Raw genomic sequence first — 26,053 nt, 5'->3', positions numbered from 1 at the left:
TGGCTATATTAATCAGATATAGGATGAGGGCTGAGAAGGGGTACTGATACTTAATGTATATAATTTTTAATTTGTTTGACTGTATTAAGTGTGAAAAATGGATAGAGCTGATGGTAACACATTGTAGTGAGTATAACTAACATGGCTGGTTTATAAATGGAATTTGTGACAAAGGGGTAGTCTAGGGACATGTATGTCAATTGAAAGATGGCAAGAGAATAATCTAGGAATAAATAGTGAACCTGGTGATGGATGAAGACTGGTCAGTTGTTCAAGTACAATAATATTCTATTATGAGGTGTTAAGAATATGGTGATACATAGTAAAATACAACTAATATAATTTATGGACTATAGTTAACAGTAATATTGTAATATTTTTGAAGCAGTGGCAAAGTACATACGATATCAATTCTAAGGGTCAACAACAGGAGCGTATAGAGGGGTATGGAAGTTTCTTTTTTGGATTTTTCCTTTCTAAAATTGACTGAGGTGATCACAGTACAACTCTTTGATGAAACTGAGAGCCATTGTGTGTACACTTTGGATGGACTATATAGGCATGGAACTGTATAACACAGTGGTGAATGATGGACTGTGGTTAACAGTACAAATATGAGAACATTCTCTCATGAACTATAATAGATATACAATTCTAATACAGTGTTAATAATAGGGCAGTTTACGGAAAAAATTACAAATAAATTCAAATATATATAGATTTGGAACTGCTGGAATTATGACAAATTTCATTAAAATTTTATCTTTTAATTGTTGTTAAGGAATGCATCATACCTGAAGGAGAGTCCCATATAGGAAACAAGTGGTGATGCCTTATTTCATCGAGTTAAAACTTAAGGCAAAAGGCTTCATGCCTTATCTATCTGAGAATTAGAAATCACAGGAATAAGGTGAAGTATATCAACACATTTGAGTTTTAAAAAGAAGTCACACTTTTCTGACAGTAAAAAAAAAATACCCTAGCAAGACATGTTTATATCCACAATAAATCCATATTCTTCTTAACCCTTCCTAAGTATACTGGATTGAAAAAGTTGCCTAAAGGAATGAGTAAATGTCATAATTAATAGTCATTTGATATGTCTGAAGAGCCTCTTTGGTGTATACTTCCCAGAAAGTGGGAAGCAAAGAACTCTAATAACAAGATAAATACTTCTGTAAATCAGGAAGATTCAATTCATTGCTTTTGATAAAATGCAGATCTTAATGATTAACAAAATGACTGCATAAATGGGGGAGACCAGATAAATTTCCTATGCAGAAGAATTCTAAATATTTATGTATATACTCTATCCTCAAGGAGGTAAAACTTCCCACTCCTTAAGTGTGAGCTGCACATCATGACTTCAGTGCAAAAGGTACAGTATGGAAAGAAAGAAAAAAAGACTAACTTTATGGTGGAAAAACATTAAAAACACTATCTCAGCCAGATGATGAAAGTTAATATAAAGAGTGATGTCATGTTGTTATGTACTTTTTTCCTGTTTCTTTTTTTCCACAAAACAATTTTATTGATACATATCAAAAAAGCATACAATTCATCCAAAGTGTATAATCAATGATATTTGGTATAATCACATAGCTGTGCATTTATCACTTCAATCATTAAAGCATTATCATGTACAGCAGGGGAAAATAGAGATTGAGGTGAAGAATTTTGTCTGCCTGCTTTCTGTCCATCATCATTATTGAAATTATTTTTTTCATGTCATACTTTTATTTAAGCAGCAGATAATAGAAAACACAAAGAATATGAACAAATGCATATGTTATCAACACATCCAGAATTGACAACTATTAACATTTTGTCACCTCTGCTTTTGTTTTTTTTAAAGGCAATAAAAATAATGATACAATTGAAGTCTCTCTTTTATTACCTATTGTGTCCCATTCTCACCTTAGAGACAATAACTCTCATGAATTTAGAGTGTTTCCTTCTAATTCAGGTTTGAATGCTTTTACAATATTTGTATGTGGTGCTTTTAAATATTTACATAAATAATTTCCTGCTTTCTGTAGGAAATTATGCTTTTTTTCTATCTACGGACAGATCTGTATTAACCCTTTAAATTGCTAGTTTTATAGCATATAATTATGCCAAATATTACATATTTGATTGACTGATGTACATTAAAATTGTTTCTGGCTATTTTGCTATGCATACCACAGTGAACATCTTTATATATATCTCAGGTTCATTTGTCTGAGAGTTGCTATAGGGTATATATCAGAAATGGAATTGCAGGTTCATAAGGTTGATAGCATGTACTCTTGATATGATGTGATGAAAATGGCACTTTACCTCTGTGGGTTACCTCCCCAAAACATAACCCCAGTCTAATCATGAGAAAGGTATCAAATGAATCCCAATTGAAGGACACTCTACAAAATAACTGACAAAGTAAGTATTCCTCAAAACTTTCAAGGTCATCAAAAACAAGGAAAGTCTGAGAAACTGTCAGTCAAGAGTTGCTTAAGGGGAAGCGGCTGTGGCTCAAGCAACTGAGCTCCCATTTCCCATAAATAGAGGACCTGGGTTCCATCCCCGGGTCCTCCTAGTAAGAAAAGAAAAAAGGCACCCTAGACAGGAGAGATGCAGGCCCCCACATAGCAAAGCAATGCACCAAAAGACAATGACACAACCAAATTAAAAGAAGAGTTGCTTAAGGAAATATGACTATTAAATTTAATGTAGTTGCATGCAAAGGATCCTGGAATAGAAAAAGGACATTAGGTAAAAACTAAGGAAATCGCAACAAACTACAAACTTTCATTAATTATAATGCATTTATATCGGCTCATTAATTGTAACAAACATACTGTACTAATGTATAAGACTTTAGTAATAAAAGAGACAATGTAGAGTATTGTGATGGTTAGGCTAATGTGTCAACTTAGCTAGGTAATGGTGCCCAGGTGTTTGGTCAAGCAAGCTTCCGGACTAACTGTAATACAAGGGCATTTTATGGACTTTAATCATCAGTGAGTTGACTGCATAGATGGCTGATTACATCTACAATCAACAGAGGAGATTCCTATCAGCAAAAGTAATGTCTCATCCAATCTGCTGAGGCCTAAAAAGGGGAAGTGATTTCAGCACTCAGAAAGAGAATTCCCGTCTCTACTTCAGAAAGCCAAAAAGGTAAACCCAAATATCTGACCATTGAATGGATAAATAAAACGTGGAATGTTGCATCATAAAAAGGAAGTACTGCTATGTGCTATAACATGGAGGAAGCTTGAAATCATTATGCTAAGTGAAAGAAGACAATCACAAAAGAACACATATTATATGTTTCCATTTATAGGAAATGCTGAAAATAGGTACATTCAGATAGGCAAGTAAAGTATTGGTGGTTTCCTATAGCTGGTGGTGTTGAGGGGTAAAGTGGAGTGACTACTAATAGGTACAGGTTTCTTTTGGGGGTGAAAAAAATATTCTAAAATTGATTCATGGTGATGGTTGCAAAACTGTGGGTATACTAAAAATCAAGATATGGTACAGACTGAATGGGTGAATTGTATGGCCTGTAAGTTACATCTCAATAAAGCTGCATACTAATGAAGGATGTTGTTAATGTGGGATGTGAAGGGAGTGAGACATATGGGAATCCCCTATATTTTTAATGTAACATTTATGTAATATAAAGCTAAAGAATAAAATAAAAATAAGCCACCAACCACACTGGACCCATTTTCCTCATCTGTGTGGCCCAATGATCTCATAGGCACCTTCCAAGTATAAAACAAAATGCCTGACTGAGTGATTTCTGCCATTTTGATTCCAAGCACATTGCATACTTAAAATAAATGCAAAGTTACCTTAAACAAAAATTTTAAAAAGCTGTATATATATTTAAAAGACCAACAACAGATTTCATTAGTTGATTTTTGCCAAATAACTCAGAAGGAATTAAGAATTTAGTTTCATTGCCCTAAAATCTTCCTAAAACGTGTGTATTGTATGTGCTTGATTATAAAACTGAATGAATTCTGTCATTCTTGTAATAGATTATAATAATCACACATGGAAACATGAACCAACCAAAAACAAAAGTTCTATCATTTGATTAAAAAATGCATTTTCAATAATCATTAAATGTAAAAAAAAAGTACTAAAAAGTAAAAGTATATCAAGTTTAATATATTTATGTTGCTTCTAATCAACTGTTTATTAATAAATAATAGTAATATTAACTATTGTAACATTCAGTGTCTTATTGTCACAAGCAATTAAAAAACTAATTTATATACAAATTTTCTTGCAGAAAAGTATTACAGGGTAGGTAAGGCTATCAAGCATTAACATTTCAAGTATTAGAATAAATCTCAGTAGGGATAGTGGAATGGAAATACCAATTCAAGGAGAAAAATGTGAATTTATAAGGAAAAAAAACTGATGTCAGCTTAAAAACACTGTGAAACAGAATACCTAGTTTTAAAAATAAAAATTTTAAGGAGTATGTCACCATCCCCTACCCATATGGATCAGTAGTCTGAACAAAGAGATGATTATAGTTATCTAGATAGATCAACTGATAGGGAGATATATATTTAAAGGAAATCGTAAGAAAAATACAAGTCCTCCAAATTATCAGAAGAAACATTCACACACAGATACATATAAAACAAAAAACCCCAACAGATAATGAAAACTCTTTTTAAAAGTAGTATATAAAGCCAATTTTGAGTTTGCAAAGACTTAATGCTGCTTTGCAAACAGAGGGAAAAAAAAAAAGAATCCTAAACTTAAGGATGCAATCAATCCAAACACAGAAGTCTAGGTATTCAAAGAAGCAGAGTGGAACTCAGGTCATGTAAATGTAAAAGGAGGAATTCAGACTAGAAAATTTCTTCCAACATGAGCATAAGGGAAATGAGAATCATATGCCTTGCTCAGTAAAAACAACTCTTTCAAATGATGCACACATACCACTTAAAGCACTAGCTAAAGACAAAATTGCCAATATAGATAGACAGGATTCCTTTATACTGATTACAAGACAGTTTTCTGATCTCACTTTATTAGGGGCAAAGAAAACAAGGAGACTCTAAGGCCCACTCAAAAAAACAAACAAAAACAAAACAAAACAAAGCAAAAGAAACTAGGGAGCAAATGTGGCTCAACTGGTTGAGTGCCTGCTTCCCACAAGGGAGGTCTTGGGTTTGGCTACCAGTGCCTGCCTAAAAAACGAACAAACAAGCAAAATAAATGAAAAAAAAAAAACAACTCAGGAGGTGATATGGCTCAGTGGTTGAGCACCAGCTTCCCACAAATGAGGTCCAGGTTCAATCCCTGATCCCTGGTACCTCAAAACAAAAAACAAAAACAAAACAGATTGTTCCATATATATAACCCCTTACCTGACATTTTGAGTAGGATTCCACCTTTCAGAGGGTAGTTCTCCACTCTGTGGATCATCTACAGGCGGGTGAAGAATCGAAATGCATACATCTCCATTCTATGAGATACAAATATCATATTCAGTAAATACTTACAAAGGAATTTACAAAAAGAGGTAATAATTCTGTTGAAATTTTCTTTATTCCTAGAAAGCTTGTTTTCTTATCTTTAGGGGAGAAAATTCTGCTTTCACTCCACTTTCAAAATCAAAGTCAAAGTCAATGAAGAATTAAACTTCTTTTTAAAATTAATTTTGATTACTCTCCCAGCTATAGTTCTTAGAAAAGAAACATGTCTATACCAGCATCCTTCCAAAAAAGCAAAACCAACCAAAAAAACTAATCATTTACAAATGGAAATAGAAAAACATGATATATCAAGCTACTTCAAGAGTCTTGAGAAGCAACTAAATATATCCCTTTGTTTTCAGACACATGTATATTAAGGACATAAAAAGAAACAAAAACAAATTTGACCTTCCTTTAAAATCTGCATAAAAAGATGCTACAATCACCTTTAACACCATTCAGTGGCTTCAATAACTCTGACTTACATTAAACCAAAAACATGCCATATAGCAACTTAACCAAAACTCTCAGTGTACGAATAGGAAAAATCACCACTATGGTTCTATTTAGCTTCATAAATATAAATTATAGGACCTAGTCCACAAATACATCTAATTTAACTCAAACATAGATGGACTGACTACAATATGCAATGCAGGGTGCTATTCGGTAGAAAAGACAAAATAGAGTAAAATATAGTCCCTGTTATCTTGAGCCTTCATCTAAAATGGAGGATAAGAAATATATATATATATATATGCATATATATATGCATATATGCATATAGTTATACTTCCTTATATATATATATATATATATATAAGGAAGTATAACTATATGCATTGAAGATCATAAATCTGACTTCTGGAAAGATGAAGGATTAGAGAGACACAGGAATCACTTCTCTTCCAGAAAAATAACTAGAAGACAGGCAGAAATGACCCGGAAAACAATGTTCTAGGATTTAGAACACCAGAGGAAGGCTGGATATCACCCAGAAGAGAGAGGGGAGAGGAAAAGCATCTGGATGAGAAAACGCTGTGAGTAAAGGCTGCTATTGCAACTGCCAGTGCCCATCTCTTCACCCTCAGGGCAGGCAGCTATTAATTTGCTAACAACTGGCCAGTGGCTATAGAAGGGGGTTCACAGGGATATACCTTGTCTGGAAAGGGGAGAGAGAGGGATGCACCCTTAGGCTGACTCAGCTTTTGGTGAAAAAAATTGGTCAGCTGTGTCCCACGAGCATTTCCAGGCTGGGTAGGGCCATGCCACTGTTTACCTTGGAAGCTGGCATTGGACTAAAAAGATCCAACCCCTCTCAAACAGCCTCCCTACTGATAAGGACTGGTTGTTGAGGATGCAAATGGGAGTGGAATTATATCCTATACAAGGGAAAAAGGAAAGGGTTGCCGACAAAGGTTGGAGAACAGCTTCTGAGAAAATCTGATTAGTTAGGCCTGAATAGCCCTGAGGCAGGATTCTCTGTCACACTGTTACAGTGTTAGAGTGAACACATTCCAACAAGGGTTTGAGCTGAAAGGTCTGCAGAAGAGCACCATCTTCTGGCAGACAAAAGAAGGGCATGCAAGGGAAAATAAAAGCAAATAAAAGAGGCTTGCCAGGCCCATACAGCCTACCTCCCTAAGGTGCTTTGAAGCAGGTCTGCAACCCATTATAGGGCCCATGGCTTGGAACTGAGCAACCAAACAGGGCCAATCTAAAGAGCTAGAACACTGAAGCAAGAATCAAAGAACGACAGTAACACAGCCTCCCACCACTAAATCCCTATGTGAGAGAGAAATTAAGATCAAAGCAAACTCACCATCATAATCAGATGCCTAGACATCAGCAAAAAATTACAAGCCATACTAAGGAAAAGGAAGAAATGGTTCAAACAAATGAACATACCAAAGCCCCAAATGAGACACAGGATTTGAGACAACTAATCAACCAGATTCATACAAATCTCCTAAATCAAATCAATGAACTGAAAGACAATATGGCTGAAGAGATAAAGGACATCAAAAGACACTGGGTGAGCACAGAGAAGAATATGAAAACATGAATAGAAAAACAGAGCTTTTAGGAATGAAAGTAACAGGAGATATCAAAAACACATTAGAAGGGAACTGATGTGGCTCAGTGACTGAGCAAAACAAAACAAAACATTAGAGGCATACAAAGCAGCCTTGAAAAGATAGAAGAATAAGCAATACAGAAGACAGAACAGCTGAAATTGAAGAACAGAGAAAATAAAGAACGGAAAATTTTAAACAGGGGCTCAGGAGTTTGAAAGAAATCATGAAGCATAACAACATACATGTCATGGGAGTTCCAGAAGGAGAAAGAAGGGAATAGGGACAGAAAGAGTATTTGAGGAAATAATAGCTGATAATTTCCCAACTCTCATGAAAGAAAGGAATTTACATGTCCAAGAAGTGCAGTGTACTCCAATCAGAATAAATTTGAATAGATCTACTACAAAACATACTATACAGAATGTCAAATGCCAAAGATAAAGAACTAGAAAAATTCTGAAAGCAGCAAGGGAGAGAAGCAAACCATCACATACAAAGGAAACACAGTAAGACTTAGTGTGAATTTCTCATGAGAAGCCATGGAGGTGAGAAGATAGTGGTATTATATAATTAGAATACTGAAATAGAAAAATTTCCAAGAATTTTCCACCCAACAAAACTGTCCTTCGAATATGAAGGGAAATTTAAAATATTCATAAATAAACAGAAACTAAGAGAGTCTGTGAAAAAGAATCCAGCCTTGCAGGAAGCACTAAAGGGAGTCCTACAGGTCAAAAGGAAGACAGGAGAGAGAGGTCTGGAGGAGAGTTTAGAAGGGAAGACTATCAGAAAGGATAACCAAAAGAGTAAAAGGACAGGCAAAAATAAGATATGATACATGAAAGCCAAAGAATAAAATGGTGGAAATACATAATGCATTTACATTAGTATCACTGAATGTGAATGGATTAAACTCCCCCATGAAAAGGTATATTTTTTCCTTTTAGAGTAATGAAAACATACTAAAACTGACTGAGGTGATGACAGCACAACTATGTGAAGAAAATGAGAGCCACTGAGTATACAGTTTGAATGGACTATACAAATCATGAGATTGTATAACACAGGGAATCCAGTGGCAGGTGATGGACTGTGGTTGAAAGAATAAAGAATGTTTTCTCCTGAACAATAACAAATACATAATACTAATACAGGGTGTTTATAATTGGGTAGGCTGGGGGGAAAATACACCAAATGTAAGATATGGGATATAGTTAGTAGTAATATTTTGATGATGCTCTTTCATAGTTTGTAACAAATGTTTCACAACAATATGAGGTGTTGGTGGTGGGGACATATATGGGAGCCTTGTATGATGATATGCAAGTTTGTTTTGTAAAATGAAAAATTTTACCATACACTTATTGTTTATGCTCATGTTTGAATGAATACTTCAAAATTTTATTTTAAAAAGTTATAGGCCGACAAAATGGATAAAAAAAAAAATATGAGCCATCCATATGTTGTCTGCAAGAGACTTATCTTAGATCCAAGGATACAAATTGGCTAGAAATGAAAGGTTGGAAAAAGATATTCTACACAAACAGTAGCCAAAAAAGAGCAGGGGTAGCTATATTAATATGGGACAAAAGAGACTGCAATGGAAAAACATTATAAGAGATATAGAAGGCCATTACAGATTAATAAAAGAGACAATCCACCAGGGAGAAATAACAGTAATATATTTTTGGGTACCTAACTAGGGTACCTCAAAATAAATGAGGCAAACTCTGGCAAACATGAAGGGAGAAAGAAACATCTATGCAATAACAGTTGGAGACTTCAACACACCACTCCCAACATTATATACAACTAGACAGAAGATCAACAAGGAACCAGAGAACCTGAACAATATGGTAAAAGAGCCAGGTGTAAGAGACATATGCAGAATGTTGTATTCCAAATAAGCAGGTTATACATTCTTCTCAAGTGCTCCTGGCTCTTCCTCCAGGGTAAACCAGGTTAGGTCACAAAGCAGGTTTCAATAAATACAAAAAGTCAAATTATACAAACCACCTTCTCAGACCATAATGGAATGAAGCTGGAAATCATAATAGACAGGAAAGGGGAAAATTCCCAAATGCATGGAATGAATCAAAGAAGAAATTGTAAGAGAAATGAGTGAAGAGCTCGAGACAAATGATAACGAGAATACAACTTATCAAAATTTATGAGATACAGCAAAGGCAGTGCTGAGAGGGAAACTTATAGCCCTAATGCCTACATTTAAAAAGAAGAAAGAGCTAAAATCGAAGACCTAACTGAACTGAAGAAACCTGAAAAAGAAGGGCAAACCAATCCCAAAGCAAGCAGGCAGAAAGAAATAACAAAGATCAGAGCAGAAATGAATGAAATTGAGAACAAAAATAATGAAAATCAACAAAACCAAAACTGGTTCTTTGAGAAGATCAATAAAATCAATAAACCCTTAGCTAGATAAAGGAAAAAAGAGAGAAGATGCAAATAAATAAAATAAAGACTGGCACCACAGAAACAAAAAGAAAACATGAGGATATTACGAGAAACTGTATGCTAACAAATTAGACAACAATGAAATGGACAAATTCCTAGAAATGTACAAATAACCTATATTGACTCAAGAAATCCAGGAACACAACAAACCAATCACAAGTGAAGAGACTGAATCAGTCATTAAATGCGGTCACCCCTCAGGCTGAAGTGTGGTTTGCTGGCCTGGCGAGGGGCGGCGGCCGCGGTAGGTCTATTCCAAACCGCTGCCCCCATAATAGGGTGGTTGGTCGGGCCCACCGCCACCCCTGAAGGAAGCTCGGCATGGGCGCAGAGTGCCCTCGGGTCTCCCCTTCTCAGCAGCCATGCTTCCGTGGCCGCCCCTCCTCCCGGATGGCGCTACACGATGCCTTGTGGGGCGGCACCCTTCTTCTTCTTTCTCCCTGCGCAGGCGCAGGGCGGAAAATTCCAGTCTGCCCTTTTCCCTCCCCGCCCCCACAGCAGTAACAGCCAGGCGTGGGCGGGAAACTCCAGTCTGCCCTCTATCCCAGCAACAGCAGCCACCAATCACTAAACCCTGCCACTTCCCCCAGCAACAGCAACAGCCAATCCCTAATCACCACCCCTCCCCCGTCCAGTACCGCCCACTGACCTTTCTCCAGCAACCAATCAGAACAGGGCGTGGCTTCGACCAATCAGCCTTCCCCAGCCCCTATAAAACTGTTGCCTCTCCCTCAATAAAGTGGACTTGCATGTTTACCTTGTCTCCACGGTAGTTCTTCTGCCGTGCGCCCTCCAGTCCTGAGAGCCCCCGACAAGGGCCTGGTCTCCCTTGTCCCCAGTTCGTCGCCTGCTTCTCTGGGCGACCCCCTCGTCGCCGGCTTCGCCGGGCGACCCCGTCAGCTGAACCACGCAACCCCTGTGAGACCGACCCCTCGTCCCAAGTGGGACCAACCCCTCATCCCAAGCGGGACCGACTCCTCGTCCAAAGCTGGACCGACCCCTCATCCGCAGCCAGACCCCACCTCTACCGACCGAGCAAACCGTCGCAATTAAAAAACCTTCCAACAAGAAGAAAAGTCCAGGACCAGAGGGCTTCACAGCTGAAATCTAACAAACATTTCAAAAATTAACACCAATTCTGTTTAATCTCTTCCAAAAAACTGAAGAGAAAGGAAAATTACCCAACACATTTTATGAAGGCAACGTCACCCTAATACCAAAGCCATATAAAGACACAAGAAAATTACGGACCAATTTCTCTAATGAACATATATGCAAAAATTGTCAACAAAATACTTGCAAATAGAATCCAAGCATATGTTAAAAGAATTATACACCATGACAAGTGGGATTTATTCCTGTTATGTACCAGAAAATCTGTTACCATATGACACCACATGAAAAAATCTAAGGGGAAAAAACACATGATTATCTTGATTGATGCAGAAAAGACATATCAGCATCCTTTCTTGATAAAAACACTTCAGAAGACAGGTAGAAGGAAAGTTCCTCAACATAATAAGGGCATATACGAAAAACTCACAGCCAACATCATATTCAACAGAGGTTGAAAGCTTTCCTCTAAGATCAGGAATGAGATAAGGATGCCCACTGTCACCACTCTTATGCAATATTTTGCTAAACGTTCTAGCTAGAGTCATTAGACAAGAAAAAGAAATACAAGGCATCCAAACAGGAAAAGAGGAAGTAAAATTCTATTTGCAGGTGACTTGATCCTATATTTAGAAAATTCCAAAATGTCTATAACAAAGCTATTAGAACTAATAAATGAGTTCAGCAAAGTAGCAGGATATAAGATCAACATGAAAAAATCAACAGCATTTCTATTCACTAGTAATGAGCAAACTGAGGAGTAACTCAAGAAAAAAATCCCATTTACAATAGCAAAAAGCCCCTCAAATACCTAGGAATTAATTTAAGAAGGGAGTGTAAAGGATCAGTATTCAGAAAACTACAAGGCATTGCTAAAAGAAACCCAAGAAGACCTAAACAAATGGAAGGACATTTCATGTTCACTGATTGAAAGACTAAACATCATGAATTCTATCCTGACTATACTAAACATCAAGTCAATTCTATCCAATTTGACTTATAGATTTGATGCAATACCAATCAAAATTCCAACAGCTTACTTCACAGAAACAGAAAAGTCAATTATCAAATTTATTTGGAAGAGAATGGGGTCCTGAATAGTCAAAAATATCCTAAAAATGAAGAGTGACACAGGAGGAATTTCACTGCCTGACACCTTGAAACATATTACAAAGTACAGTGATCAAACAGCATGGTACTAGCATAGAGATAGACACATTGATCAGTGGAGCAGAACTGAGAGTACAGAAATAAATCCTCACCTCTATAGCCAACTGGTTTTTGACAAACCTACCAAGTCCATGTTAACGGGACAAATCAGTCTCTTCAACAAATGGTGCTGGAAGAACTTGATATATATCACCAAAAGAATAAAAGAGGACACCTATCTCACTCCTAATACAAGAAATAACTAAAAATAGATCAAAGAGAATCCCATCCAACAACCATGTGGGATCTAAGCCTCCTCTCAATAAAGAGGTGGAATAGACATCATCATCCCAGGGTCCACAGGATGGAGGAATAAAATATGGATTAGAGTGGACTTACTGATATTCTACTATTGAACTATTATGACTAGTAACGAAGAAATTGTAGCACTGATGTGGAGACTGTAGCCACAGGAGTTGCTCAGGGTAGGGAGAGGGTACAAGAGATGTGATATGGAGGCATTTTTGGGACTTGGAGTTGCCCTAAATGATACTGCAGGGACAGATGCTGGACATTATATATCCTGCCATAACCCACTGTATGTGCTGGAGGAGAGTGTAAACTACAATGTGAACTAAAATCCTTGCAGTGCAGCAGTGCTCCAAGCTGTATTCACCAAATGCAATGGATGTGCTGCAATGATGGAGGCTGCTGATGTGGGAGGTGGGAGTGTGGGGTGTGGGGTATGTGGGAACCTCATAGGCTTTTACAATATGAATTTATTAGGTTAAAAGCTTACAGTTCTGAGTGTCCAAATCAAGACATCGTTAAGAAATGCTGTCTCACCAGTTTGCCACCATACATATATGGCACATGGCAGTGTCATCTAAAGATAACACTTGGAGCTCTTAGACCTCAGTTGTGGGCGGTTAAGCCCATGGCAGGGCACAATGCCCGTCTGCTCATCTTCCGCCTCTCCTCTGGGCTTCTTCTGCTTTGAGCTGCTCTATGGGCCTAAAGTCTTGGTGGCCTCTTTCTATGCCTCTGTGCTCCGCTAATTCAAGCCTCTGGCCTCTCTAGGACCTCTCCTTCTGTCTCTCTCGTATTTTTTAATGTAACATTTTTTTGTGATCTATGTATCTTCAAAAAATGCAATTTAAAAAAATGTCCATAAAAAGAAAAATAGGACCTAAATATAAAAGCCAGGACCATAAAACTATTAGAAGAAAAATATCTTAAAGGTCTTATAGTAGGTAGTGCTTTCCTGGACCTCACACCCAAAGAATACAAACAAAAGGAAAAATAGATAAATGTGACCTCCTCCAAATTAAACACTTTTGCACAAGACTCTGTCAGAAGGGTGAAAAGGCAGCCAACACAACGGGAGAAAGTATTTGGAAATCACATGTCCAATAAGGGTTTAATATCCATGATATATACAAAGATATTACAGTTCAACAATAAAAAGACAAATACTTTGTTTTCATCAAAGTATTCAATTAAAGGGTGAAAGACTTGAAAAGACAGCTGTCCAAAGAAGAAATACAAATGGTGAAGAAACACGTGAAAAATGTTCAACATCACTAGGAATTAGGGAAAGGCAAATCAAAACTACAATGATACATCATTTTACACCTATTAGACTGGCTATAATCAGTAAATCAGAAAACTGTAAATGTTGGAAAGGATGTGGAGAGATAGGAATGATTATGCACTGTTGGTGGGAATTTAGAATAGCACAGCCACTGTGGAGGACCAGTTGGGCAGTTCCTAAGGAAGTTGAATATAGATTTGCCATGTGACCAGGCAATACCACTGCTAGGTATATACCCAAAAGAACTGAGAGCAGTGACACAAATAGTACACTGATGTTCACTGCAGTGTTATTCACAATAGCCAAAAGGTGGAAACAACCCAGGTGTCCATCAACTGATGAATGAATAAACAAATTGTGGAGTATACACACAATGGAATATTATGCAGGAATAAGAAGAAATGAAACTGTGAAACATGACAACATGGTTGAACCTGGTGGATGTGTTGGGTGAAGCAAGCCAGACACAAAAGGACAAATACTGTATGACTGCCCTACTATGAACTAAATATATTATGTGAAATATAAATATATGATGTGAAACATGAATATGAGTAGAACTGCATAAGACCATTTTTCTTTGAAGCTGAGTAAATATAAGTTTATACTACAAAATGCAAATATCAGACCAAAAAAAAAAAAAAAAACACATTCTGCTGTGTGGCAGACATCAGACACAGAATACTGCATATTATGTGATTCCATTATATGAAATGTAAATATAAATCAGTTTGTGAAGAAAAATTAAACTGGTTGTTATGTAGGTCTGAGGAAGGAATACTAAAGGGTGTGAAGTCTTTCTTATTGGAGTAATGAAATTGTTCTAAAATTTTTGAGATGACGAATGTACAACATTCTAAAAGCCATTGTTTATACACTTTGGGTAGAAAAGAAACAGCAGCAATGTACAGTGGAGAGATTGAGAGGTGAAGAATTTTCTTGTTTGCTTGTTTTTCTGTTTTATTATTATTATTGAAATAAAGAAAATGCTCTAATAATGACTGAAGTGATGAATGCACAACGCACAAATACCACTGACTGTACACTTTGGAAGAACTGCATGCTTTACTGGTATGTATCAATAAAATAGTTAAAAAAAAAGGACAAACAACCCAATTAAAAAATGGATAAAAGATTTGAATAGACATTTGTCCAAAGAAGAAATACAAATGGGAAAAAAAAAAACGACACATGCAAAAACGTTCAACATCACTGGATATATTAGGGAAATGCAAATCAAAGCTACCATGAGATATCATTTCACACCTACCTCAATGGCATTAAAAAAAAAAAAAAACCAGAAAATTGCAACTGTTGCAGAGGACGTGGAGAAATAAGAACACTTATTCATTATTGGTAGGAATGTAGAATAGTACAGCCACTGTGAAAGTGGTTCCTAAGGAAGTTGGATATAGTCTACTATGTGACCCAGCAATACCACTACTAGGTATATACCCAGAAGAACTGAGAGCAGTGACAAGGCATCTGCTCACCAATATTCACAGCAACATTATTCACAATTGCCAAAAGATAAGAACAGCCCAGGTATCCATCAACTGATGAATGAACGAGTGTTGTTGGGGGGGGAGGGGGGGGTGGGGGGGTGGGGTTGAATGGGACCTCACATATATATTTTTAATGTAATATTATTACAAAGTCAATAAAAAAAAACAAAAAAAACCAAAAAAAACAAAATAAATAAATAAATAAATAAATCTTTAAAAAAAAAGAAAAAAAACAAAACTGATGAATGGATAAAGAACCATGGTATATACTCATGATGGAATATTTTTCTGCTGTAAGAAGAAATGCAATAATGAAGCATATCTCAACATGGATGAACCTGGAAGACATTTTATGTTGAGTGAAGCCAGGAAAAACATGAAAAATATTTTATGATTTTTCTATTAAGAACTAAAAAAAATGAGCAAATTCATGGAGTTAATAGCTAGAATATAATTCACCAGAGAAAAGAATGTGATTAGAGAACAGAAAGCTGAGGTTTAATCTATACAGAATTGGTAATAAGTTGTTGTTTAGAAATGTATAGAAATGGTCAAAGTCCATCACAGGATTTTTTATTAGTAGCACTAACGGGCATGGGTCTTTTTGTGTGTTTGAGTTTTTTTGTTTGTTTTGAGTAATGAAAATGCGCAAATATTGATTGAAGTGGTGAATACGCCAACTCTGAATACACCAAATGCCACTGATTGTACACTAAAATATGTGGGCCCATGCGCAGTACTGACGTGCGCAAGGAGTGCCGTGCCACGCAGGGGTGTCCCCCGTGTAGGGGAGCCCCACGCACAAGGAGTGCACCCATGAGGAGAGCCGCCCAGCACGAAAGAAAGTGCAGCCTGCCCAGGAATGGCACCAAACACACGGAGAGCTGACACAACAAGGTGATGCAACAAAAAGAAACAGATTCCCGTGCCGCTGACAACAACAGAAGAGGACAAAGAAGACACAGCAAATAGACACAGAGAACAGACACCCGGGTGGGGGCGGGGGGAGAGAAATAAATAAATAAATTTATATATATAAAAAAAGTGGCTTATCTACAACAACAAAAAATAGGGTGGGTTGGGGGAAAAATTCACCAAATATAAGATATGGACAATAGATATTAGAAATATTTTGATGATGCTATTTCATAGTTTGTAACAAAAGTTTCACTTTTGGTGATGGTGGTGGGATGTTATATGGGAGTCCTGTATGATGTCATCCATATTTTGTAAATTCACAACTTTTACTATATACTTATTGCTTATATATGTTCATGTATGAATGATAAATTCAACAAATTGTTTAAAAAAAAAAAAAGTCCAGGACCAAAAGGCTTCACAGGTGAATTCTACCAAGCATTTTGAGAACAATTAATACCAATCCTGTTTAATCTCTTCCAAAAAATTGAAAAGAAGGGAGAATTATCCAATACATTTTTAAAATAGACTTATTTATCTCTCTCTCACACACACACACACACACACACACACCTCCCCACCCCCGCTGCTTTTGCTCTCTGTGTCCATTCGCTGTGTAATCTTCTGTACCTATTTCTTTTGGTCTTCTCTCTTCACTTTTTCCTCTGTAGGATTCAGAGGGATTCGATCCAGGGACCTCTGATGTGGAGAGAAGTTCCCTGTCAATTGCGCCACCTCAGTTCCTGGTCTCCACTGTGCTTCACTTTGACTCTCTCCTTCATCTCTCTTTTGTTGCATCACCTTGCTGCGTGACTCACTTGCACGGGCACTCAGCTCACCATGTGGGCACTGGCTCACTGTGCAGCCATGCTTTCTCTTCTACTTTTTCACCAGGAGGCCCCAGAAATCAAACCTGGGTCCTCCCATATGGTAGGCGGAGGCCTTATCACTTGAGCCACATCTGCTTCCCTATCCAACACATTTTTGAAGCCAACATCACCCTAATACCAGAGCCAGATAAGGGTACTACTATAAAAGTCCAATCTCTCCAATGAACACAGATGCAAAAATTGTCAACAAAATACTTGCAAAGAGAATCCAAAAGCATAATAAAAAAATTATATAACAAAACCAAGTGGGATTTATTCCAGGTACGTAAGGGTGGTTCAACACAAGAAACTCAACGTAAGTGAAGGGAAAAAACCACGATTATCTTGCTTTATGCAGAAAAAGCATTTGACAAAGGCCCGTAGGCTTTTGTTCACTTTATTACGTCTTTCTGAAATTGAAGGATTTCAGTCCTTCAATTGGCAATTTCTTATTCGAGTTCCCTCTCTTCCGTGAGGATTTCCGTGACCTCTCTCCTTGTCCTCCCCATCACTTTAAGAATACAGACTTGGTAATGGGAGCACTGAGATGCAGTTCTTTCTTTCTTGATTGCTCTTCTTAGGGAGGGACCTTCTCCTCTCCAACTAATTAAGTACCTGCCACATGATAGTTATACATTATTGATGAATTAATGATGTCGTAATCAATGCTTATCAACAAGCTTTCTCACCTAATTTTCCAATGCTCCATACAACATGAACGCTTTTGGTCTACTGGCTACTTTCCCAAGCCTGCCAAAGAATTCTAAACTCTCTTCTTCCTAACCTGAAATGCTATGCCATTCCTTACTCAATTTTTATCCAGGTCCTACTTCTCCTTAAGAATCCTTCTTTGACCTCTTTCTCCTTTGAAATTCTATGACATTTGTGTTTACATCTACAACTCCTACAACAATATTAGATACATGAAAGGTGTATCATCAAGTGTTTTCTTTAAATGTGAATACAATTATGCAAAAACAATCTTTGCATTAAAAAATGGCTAAAGCAAAAAAAAACTTTTTCATAAATCTTAGGTGTACCACCCCAATTTATACACACATAAATGTACATACATGCATACATTCATTTCATATAGCAAACACTTAGAGGTATTGAAACAATGGAACAATTTCAATGAAATTTTAATAAATACCAATACTGTATACAGTTCCGTAGTTCAAAGTATGATACAGTTCTCACTAGGCTAAAATGAAGGCACCAGTCTTCACTTCCTTGCCCTTTCTAGCTTCTAAAGACTTTGCTTGTGGCCTCTTCCTCTTATTTGCAAAAGCAAGGAAAGTCTCTATGCCTTTCTTTGGAAGTCACATCTCCTATCACTCTCCTTTTTTGCCTCCCTCTTCCTCTGTTAAGAACCCTTGAGATTAAACTGGACTCCCCAGATAATCCAGAAAAATCTCCTTATTTTAATGTCAGTTGATGAGCAACAAGTTTAATCACATCTGGCATGTGACCTAACATATTCACAGGTTCTAGGGATTAGAATGTAAACATCTTTGGGGGAACCCTTATTCTTCCTGAAGAACAGAGCACAAAATTTAAACCAGAATAATAGATTACTTGGTTCAGAATTTAATATGCATATAAGTGAAAATTATAAGTAGGAGAATGACATGAACAAAACTGTACATAGGAAAGACATTATTAAAAGATGGGAAATCCCAAGTCTCCAGAATACTAATTCTAAAATGAAGGATATCTAGCTTAGGCCTTATCCAAATCCAAATGAACGAGCATCTCCAGAATTCTTTTCTACATGATCCTGACATGCAGCCAGTGTGGGCACACCACTACCAGATAAACTTCTTCCCCATACCATAAAGTTAGAAAGAAAGCAAAAGGTCTGCAAATCCATGAATATAATTATATAAACATACATAAAATCCTGCTTGTCCCAATTACAAACCAGAGCCCAGTTCTAAAAAATAGTTATTTAGTGACCTAAACATTACTATATTCTGAATGGTGGCTAACATATTTAGAAGTAATTCTTGAGGTACGTATATCCTCACAGAGCAATTTATTTTTTAAAGAAAAGGTATAGGGAAAAAGGCAAAAACCAAAGTCCAAACAAAAGCATGACATAGGGTTCAAACCTTTAATAAATGTGCATTGATAAATCACATTTGCTAGGGAAAATTTCAAAACCAAATCAGAGTCAAATATCTTCTAGTTTCTACTGACTTCCTTCCTAATTCATTTGCTTCACTTACATCAACCCTGGAGCATTCTATAAAACTTTTCAACCATGTCTTAGAAATAAGGAATATTTTTCAAATCAATTAATGAAGATAAAAATAAAACAAATATATTTTACTAGGTACCAAGAAGTTGTTATTTATGTCAATGCTGGTAGCTAAAGCAAAATTTTAAAAATACAAGGTTAGACATTTCTGACTAGCTGGTAAGAAAACATTCATGTTCACTGAAGAATCCTTTAGGGGAGAGGATGTAGCTCCAGGAGTTGAGTACCTGCTTCCCATGTACGACGTCCCAGGTTTGATCCCCTGTACCTCCTAAAAATAATCAGAGAAAAGCCAACTTTCTTTGGACAGTGGATATAGCTCAAAGATTGAGTGTCTGCGTTCCATGTATGAGGTGCTGGGTTCAATCTCCAGTACCTCCTAAAAATTAAAAAAATAAAATAAAATAAAATAAATTTTTCAAGCTTTAAATCCAAATTCAATGTCCTGAATGATCACTGAGTAAAATAATGTAAAATTTAAAACTATGGTTTGGCATAATAAATATTCCATTAAATGGACATTTTAAAAAACTGATAATACATAACAAAACCTTAATATAGCACCTAGCACCTTTATGTGAGGAGGTAAGATCACTGAGTTCAAGCTTGTTGCAAGTAATTTACTACTACAATACAGGAGCAGGGTTTGGTGCACCCACAGGAATAGAAAGTAGCTATAAACAACATATATCTTAAATCCCCTATTCCAAATGAAGTCTGCAGTTTAGTTAACAATATCCTAACAAAGGTAATGTCTTAGTTTTGATAAATGTACTATCTAAGTATACAACGTTAACATTAAAGGAAGGTAGGCCCAGGGAATATAGGAACTTTCTGTACTATTTCTGCAACTCTTCAAAATAAAGTTTATTTTTAAGGAAATCTAATAATATTTTAGGGTGTCTATAGGACCTAGATAATGAAAGCAAAACATGTGAATGAAAACTATTCTGAATTTTTTATTATTTAAAAAATCTGTATTTAAAGTTTAAATGAAATGAGATTAAGAATAATGAACTTAAGCATCCTGTCCTAGTCTTGAAAGATCATAGAGAACTTAATATTATGAAAGTCTATGTATTCATTTCTAATGTGATTTCTTTGGCTTCATTATTTGATTCCTGGTTTAAATGACCATTAAATTCTCAGAGAAATCAAAGAACTACCATAGAAGCTCTAAGAGATAATTCCATTAAACAGTTAAAAAAAATTTTTTTAACTTTAATAATTTAATCAAATAGGAAAAATATGTTACATTATCAAAGGAAATGATACAGAACCAGCTGTGCTGCCATTTGCTTTACTACCTAAAAATAATTTTACTTTTAACAAATGAACTCTTATTATAAAACATCTTGCTAGGTCAAGGATTTAAATATGCTTCCAGTCAAATTATACCCCCAGTGAATACAGTAATGTATACTGAACACAGAAAAACCATAATGTGGGAAGCAGACTTGGCCCAAAGGATAGGGTGTCCGTCTACCACATGGGAGGTCCGCGATTCAAACCCTGGGCCTCCTTGATCCGTGTGGAGCTGGCCCATGTGCAGCGCTGATGCGCGCAAGGAGTGCCATGCCAGGCAGGGGAGCCCAACGCGCAGGGGAGCCCCACGCGCAAGGAGTGCGCCCCATAAGTAGAGCCGCCCAGCGCAAAAGAAAATGGAGCCTGCCCAAGAATGGCACACACAGAGAGCTGACACAGCAAGATGACGCTACAAAAAGATACACAGATTCCCATGCCGCTGGTTTAAGGATAGAAGCAGTCACAGAACACACAGCGAATGGACACAGGGAGCAGACAACTGAGGGGGGGGGGAGAGAAATAAATTAAAAATAAATCTTAAAAAAAAAAAGAAAAACCATAATGTGGATGTCAACGGAGGAACCACAGAAAAAGATATAATTTATAATTTCAAGGCTTTATTTATCAGGATTTTTTGATACATCCAGTTCTTTCAAAGTATTTGAGAAGGTGATTATAGTCTCTTCCATTTTACTCCTAATAGCCTATCATTTATCTAAAGAATTACAAGGATCACAAAATATGTGACATTAGGTCCATTTACCATCTAGCCTAAATTTTACTATTCCTAAAAGCAATGGTTCTACAGACTTGGCAAATTCTTTAACACAGTGAAGGTTCTTTAAAAGTTCTCATTATATAGGTTATTTGACATGTCTTAGGAAAAGCATATTACAGCAGTAAAGTCTATTTTTAATCATCATTAAAAACAAAACACTAACATTTTTAAATACTATGCCCTAATTCTAGTGGAATAGTAGTCAAACTGGCACTCTCCAATTTAAAAAGCTTAAATGAAATGCAAAATATTATCATCTGGGGTACTTACCAAGTAAGTAGCTTAAAATACACCTTATTTCATGGTATCATTTATCTGTAAGCACCGTGCAGAAATAACTCCCTGTAAACCATCTAAAATCTTAATAATTTTTTTGAAGTAAAGTCCCATAACGTTTTCTAGAAATATAATTCATAAAATAGAACTAGAACTACAACTCATAAAATGTTAAATACAAAAACACAGATTTTAGCTGAGTTGCCAGAGCTGTGAAGTTAGTAGTAAAGAAAGCATGTATGCTTAACTCACTTTAAGATAGGATGGGAAGCGGACATGGCTCAACTAGTAGAGTGCCCGCCTACCATACAGAAGTCCAGGGTTCAAATCCAGAGTCTCCTGGCCTGTGTGGTGAGCTGGCCCATGCGTAGCGCTGCCATGTGCAAGGAGTGCCAGGCCACACAGGGGTGTTCTCCATGTAGGCTCCATGTAGGAGTGTCCCCTGTGTAGGGGAGCCCCACATAAAAGGAGTGCGCCCCGCATTGAGCCACCCTGCACTAAAAAGCACAGCCCACCCAGGAGTGGCGTTGCACACATGGAGCACTGACGCAGCAAGATGACACAACAAAAAGAGACACAAATTCCCGGTGCTACTGAGAATGCAAGCGAACACAGAAGAACAGACGGCGAACGTACACAGAGAGCAGACAATGGGGGTGGGGGGGGAAGGGGAGAGAAATAAAATAAATATTTGGGTTTTTTTACAATTTATTTTTTATTTATTTCTCTCCCCTTCCCCCCCAGTTGTTTGCTCTCTGTGTCCATTAGCCGTCTGTTCTTGTGTCTGCTTGTATTCTTGTCAGCGGTACCCAGAATCTGTGTCTCGTTTTTGTTGCGTCATCTTGCTGCGTCAGCTCTCCGTGTGTGCAGCACAATTTCTGGGCGGGCTGCGCCTTTTAGGCGCAGGGCAGCTCTCCTTACAGGATGCACTCTTTGCATGTGGGTCTCCCCTACACAGGGGACACCCCTGCGTGGCATGGCACTCCCTGCACGCATCAGCACTGCACGTGGGCCAGCTTCACATGGGTCAAGGAGGCCTTGGGTTTGAACCATTTTGTTTCTTTTTGTTTCTAGCATAGGTGACAACACAGGTAGCTAAGTACAAAGCAACTCTCAGGAGCATTCCTTTGGCCAAGAACCATGGGCCCCAGATCTCTAGAATCACAAATATTAAAATGGGCTCTCAGGGAGCAGCTGTGACTCAAGCGGTTGACACCTGCTTCCCACATGGGAGATCCCAAGTCTGTCCCCGGTACCTCCTAAAAATGAAACAAAAAACAAGCAAACAAACAAACAAAAACCAACTCAGGGAAGTCAATGTGGCTCAGTGGTTGAGTGCCAGCTTCCCACGTACAAGGTCCTGGATTCAATCCCCAGCTCCAGTACCTCTTATAAAAATAAATAATTTTAAAAAGCCCTCAAAAAGTTCAGCTCTGAAAGCCTCCAGAAGTGCAGCAAAGGTAAATGAACTTTGTGAAATGAGTGCTCTTAGGACTTCTATTTCAATTCCTAACAATGATTTATTACTTCTTTAAAAACAAAACACTTACAAAAGGAAAAATAACTATATTTACTGGACAAGCGTGCATTATTTTATTGGAATAGTGAAAAGGGGAGTTTAATTTCCTAGCTCAACTTTTCTCTTGCTATCTAAATGTATACTGCATAGTTTTAAAGGGAAGAACCTTTAATTATTATACGGACAGGAATACAAAAATACTTTTATGTGTACTGTTTTTAATTTATGAAACAGTTAATTATTTCTATAAACTTTCTCCTAAAACAGAGCGATAACTTTGTTAAGCAGAACAGTGTAGGGTATTCGTTATATTTATTCAAATACTAAAGAAAACAATATTCTAGGAGCTTACTTCTGGAAAGAAAATGACAAATCACCTTTTTAGCACCTGCTTGTACTGTTTTAAAAAGGAAAAATAAATGAAGATAATGCTTTACAGAACAAGCAGATTGTGAAAAATGATCAAGCTGCAAAGTGCTTTTTTTTCTTTCTTTTTTTTTTATTTGGAGGTTCCGGGGATTGAACCAGGGACCTCATACATGCAAAGCAGGAGCTCAACCACTGAGCTACACCTGCTCTACCAGAAGTGTTTATAAGGCTAAATAATGTGTTTCTGGAACAATGGTGCTTTCCAATATGCAATATTCCAATAAAATAAAAAAAGGAATAAATGACTAAAGCTGCAAATATTGAGATCAATTTTAATACTCAGCCCCTGCAACAATAAAATGGAGCCACTACAGAGCCATATTATAATGAAAAAGATTACAGAATGGTAAAAAGTGGCCTCAAAGGACATTTTACCAGGTCCTGTCGTAACATATCATTCTGAGAAATATAATGCTTATTCTAGCATACTTATGGTACTTATGGATTAGCCCAAAACTAGGCATGCTTCCCGAACAAAACTACAAACGTTTCCCCTGGGTAGGTGGACTTGTCCAGTAGAAGAACCTCACCTTGGATTTATTACAAAAGAGGCTCTCTCAATTGCTCAGCAGCAACTCCTGAAAGGAGGCCAGTCCAAATGGAGTGGGATATATCCCCCCAAAAAGCTGAATCTCTGATCAAAGCCACAGGTGACCCTTGCTGTAAGTCAGAGGATAGGTACAATAAATTTGTATGACTTCCTACTAAGTTTTAAATATGCAAGTGTTAACACATATGCATTATAATCTTAGTACTGAGCTGCATGTGTTTAAAGCCTCAATCTTAAATTATGTAGAATATACACTGGGTCTTATTAAACAACTCTCAATTTTTAACAACTAAACCAGAGGCTGCTAAGTAAAAGCGAAAAACCATGATTATTTTTCTAAGGCTACATCATTATCTATCACAGTATGCTGAGCTACTGAAGCTCTTTTAAAGTTATACACTGAAAAATAAATCTTCAGAGAAATTTCTGATAGACATCTCTTACCTCATAAATGTTGGGGTGCCACATTTTGGTCAAGAATCTGAAGGTAGGTGGTGAATACGGGTAGTCAATAGGAAATTTAATATGGGCCTGGAAAGAAAAAAAATGAAATGCTAATAAATTTATGAGACTAATCTATCTAATAATTAACCCCAATACACCCCAGTAAAACAAAGCTTCTTTCTTTAGAGTAGACTCTTGAATTAAAGTAGCTCATACATATTTTGTTATCCCCAATGCCAGGGTTAGCATGTTCTTACAGAATCTCTCCAAATATTTATAAGGCGATATATTAAATCACCAAAACTCAACAGCTATATAATTTTTTATTTAACTCATCTGAGTGAAATACTAGCACTATGCACAGGTATGCGTCAGTACTGCTTTTTTGTTTTGTAACAAGAATGATTACTACAATCTTATGGGAAGAAATATGGAACAAAGATAATCACATAATTTAACAATCACTCAATCACCCAGAAATAATAAACACTAATATTTTGATGTAGTTCCCTCCAATAGGATTTTCAGTGCTTACATATACTTACTTCTTTATAAAACCTATTTTCAAAAATTTGAAACTACTATATTCTACTTTCTTTCACCTATTCATATCATGGACATTTTCCCATGTCATAAAATATTCTCAAATATATAACTGTTAGTATCCACATAATGTTCCATTATATAGCTATTATGGACGAACCATTTTAAAAACTATTCACTTTTGGGTAACTGGGTTGTTTCTCATTCTTTTGCTATTATAAATATTGCTGTAGGGAATGTCCTTGGCAGTATTCCGTATTTCAAATATGAAAAAATTCAGAAAAAAGAGGACCATTTAACAGTACCAGTAAAAAGAAGGGAGAAAGGGGCTTAGAGGACAAGGAGTAAATGAGTTAAGGATATCAGTGGAAATAGCAGATGAAGAACCTCAGAAAATTCTCTCTGCCATAAAAGCCATTGAGAAAACTGGCAAAAAAATTAGTCAGAATCAACGTTTTCAACTCTGAAAGTAACCAGACTTGTAGCAATCGGGGAAATGTATTCAAGAAAAATGGCTAAACCTCAAAAAATAGCAAGCTTTGTGGTGTTTTAACTTGCTCTAGTCCCATTACTGCTCTCCAGATTCTCAGGAGTCTTAAAACAGCTCCTATTCACAGCGAAAACTTAGAGCATGGCAGCCACTGGCAGAGACAGAGCAGAGTTGGAGCTTCTTCCGTCATATATGACACGTCTGGTAGTTTCCTAGTAAGACCCTACTTGCAATGCCTTTTATATCTGACCTATTTTGGAGCTTGC

At 36.9% G+C, this 26,053-nt stretch overlaps 1 protein-coding gene across 1 annotated transcript in view; it reads right to left on the bottom strand.

Annotated features, from left to right (window-relative positions):
• The window catches only part of UBE2R2 (ubiquitin conjugating enzyme E2 R2), a 135,569-nt gene that overhangs the window by 22,889 nt on the left and 86,627 nt on the right, over nucleotides 1-26,053 (bottom strand). Inside the window, exons 2-3 of the mRNA XM_004478197.4 lie at nucleotides 24,755-24,841; nucleotides 5,385-5,482 (exon numbers count right to left, since the gene is read on the bottom strand). Coding sequence (XP_004478254.1) covers nucleotides 5,385-5,482; nucleotides 24,755-24,841 — 185 coding nt within the window. The remainder of the gene's footprint in view (nucleotides 1-5,384; nucleotides 5,483-24,754; nucleotides 24,842-26,053) is intronic.

Source organism: Dasypus novemcinctus, chromosome 8 (assembly GCF_030445035.2).
Source record: "Dasypus novemcinctus isolate mDasNov1 chromosome 8, mDasNov1.1.hap2, whole genome shotgun sequence".
Lineage (NCBI taxonomy): Eukaryota > Metazoa > Chordata > Mammalia > Cingulata > Dasypodidae > Dasypus > Dasypus novemcinctus.
This window is presented reverse-complemented; position numbering and strand designations above follow the sequence as displayed.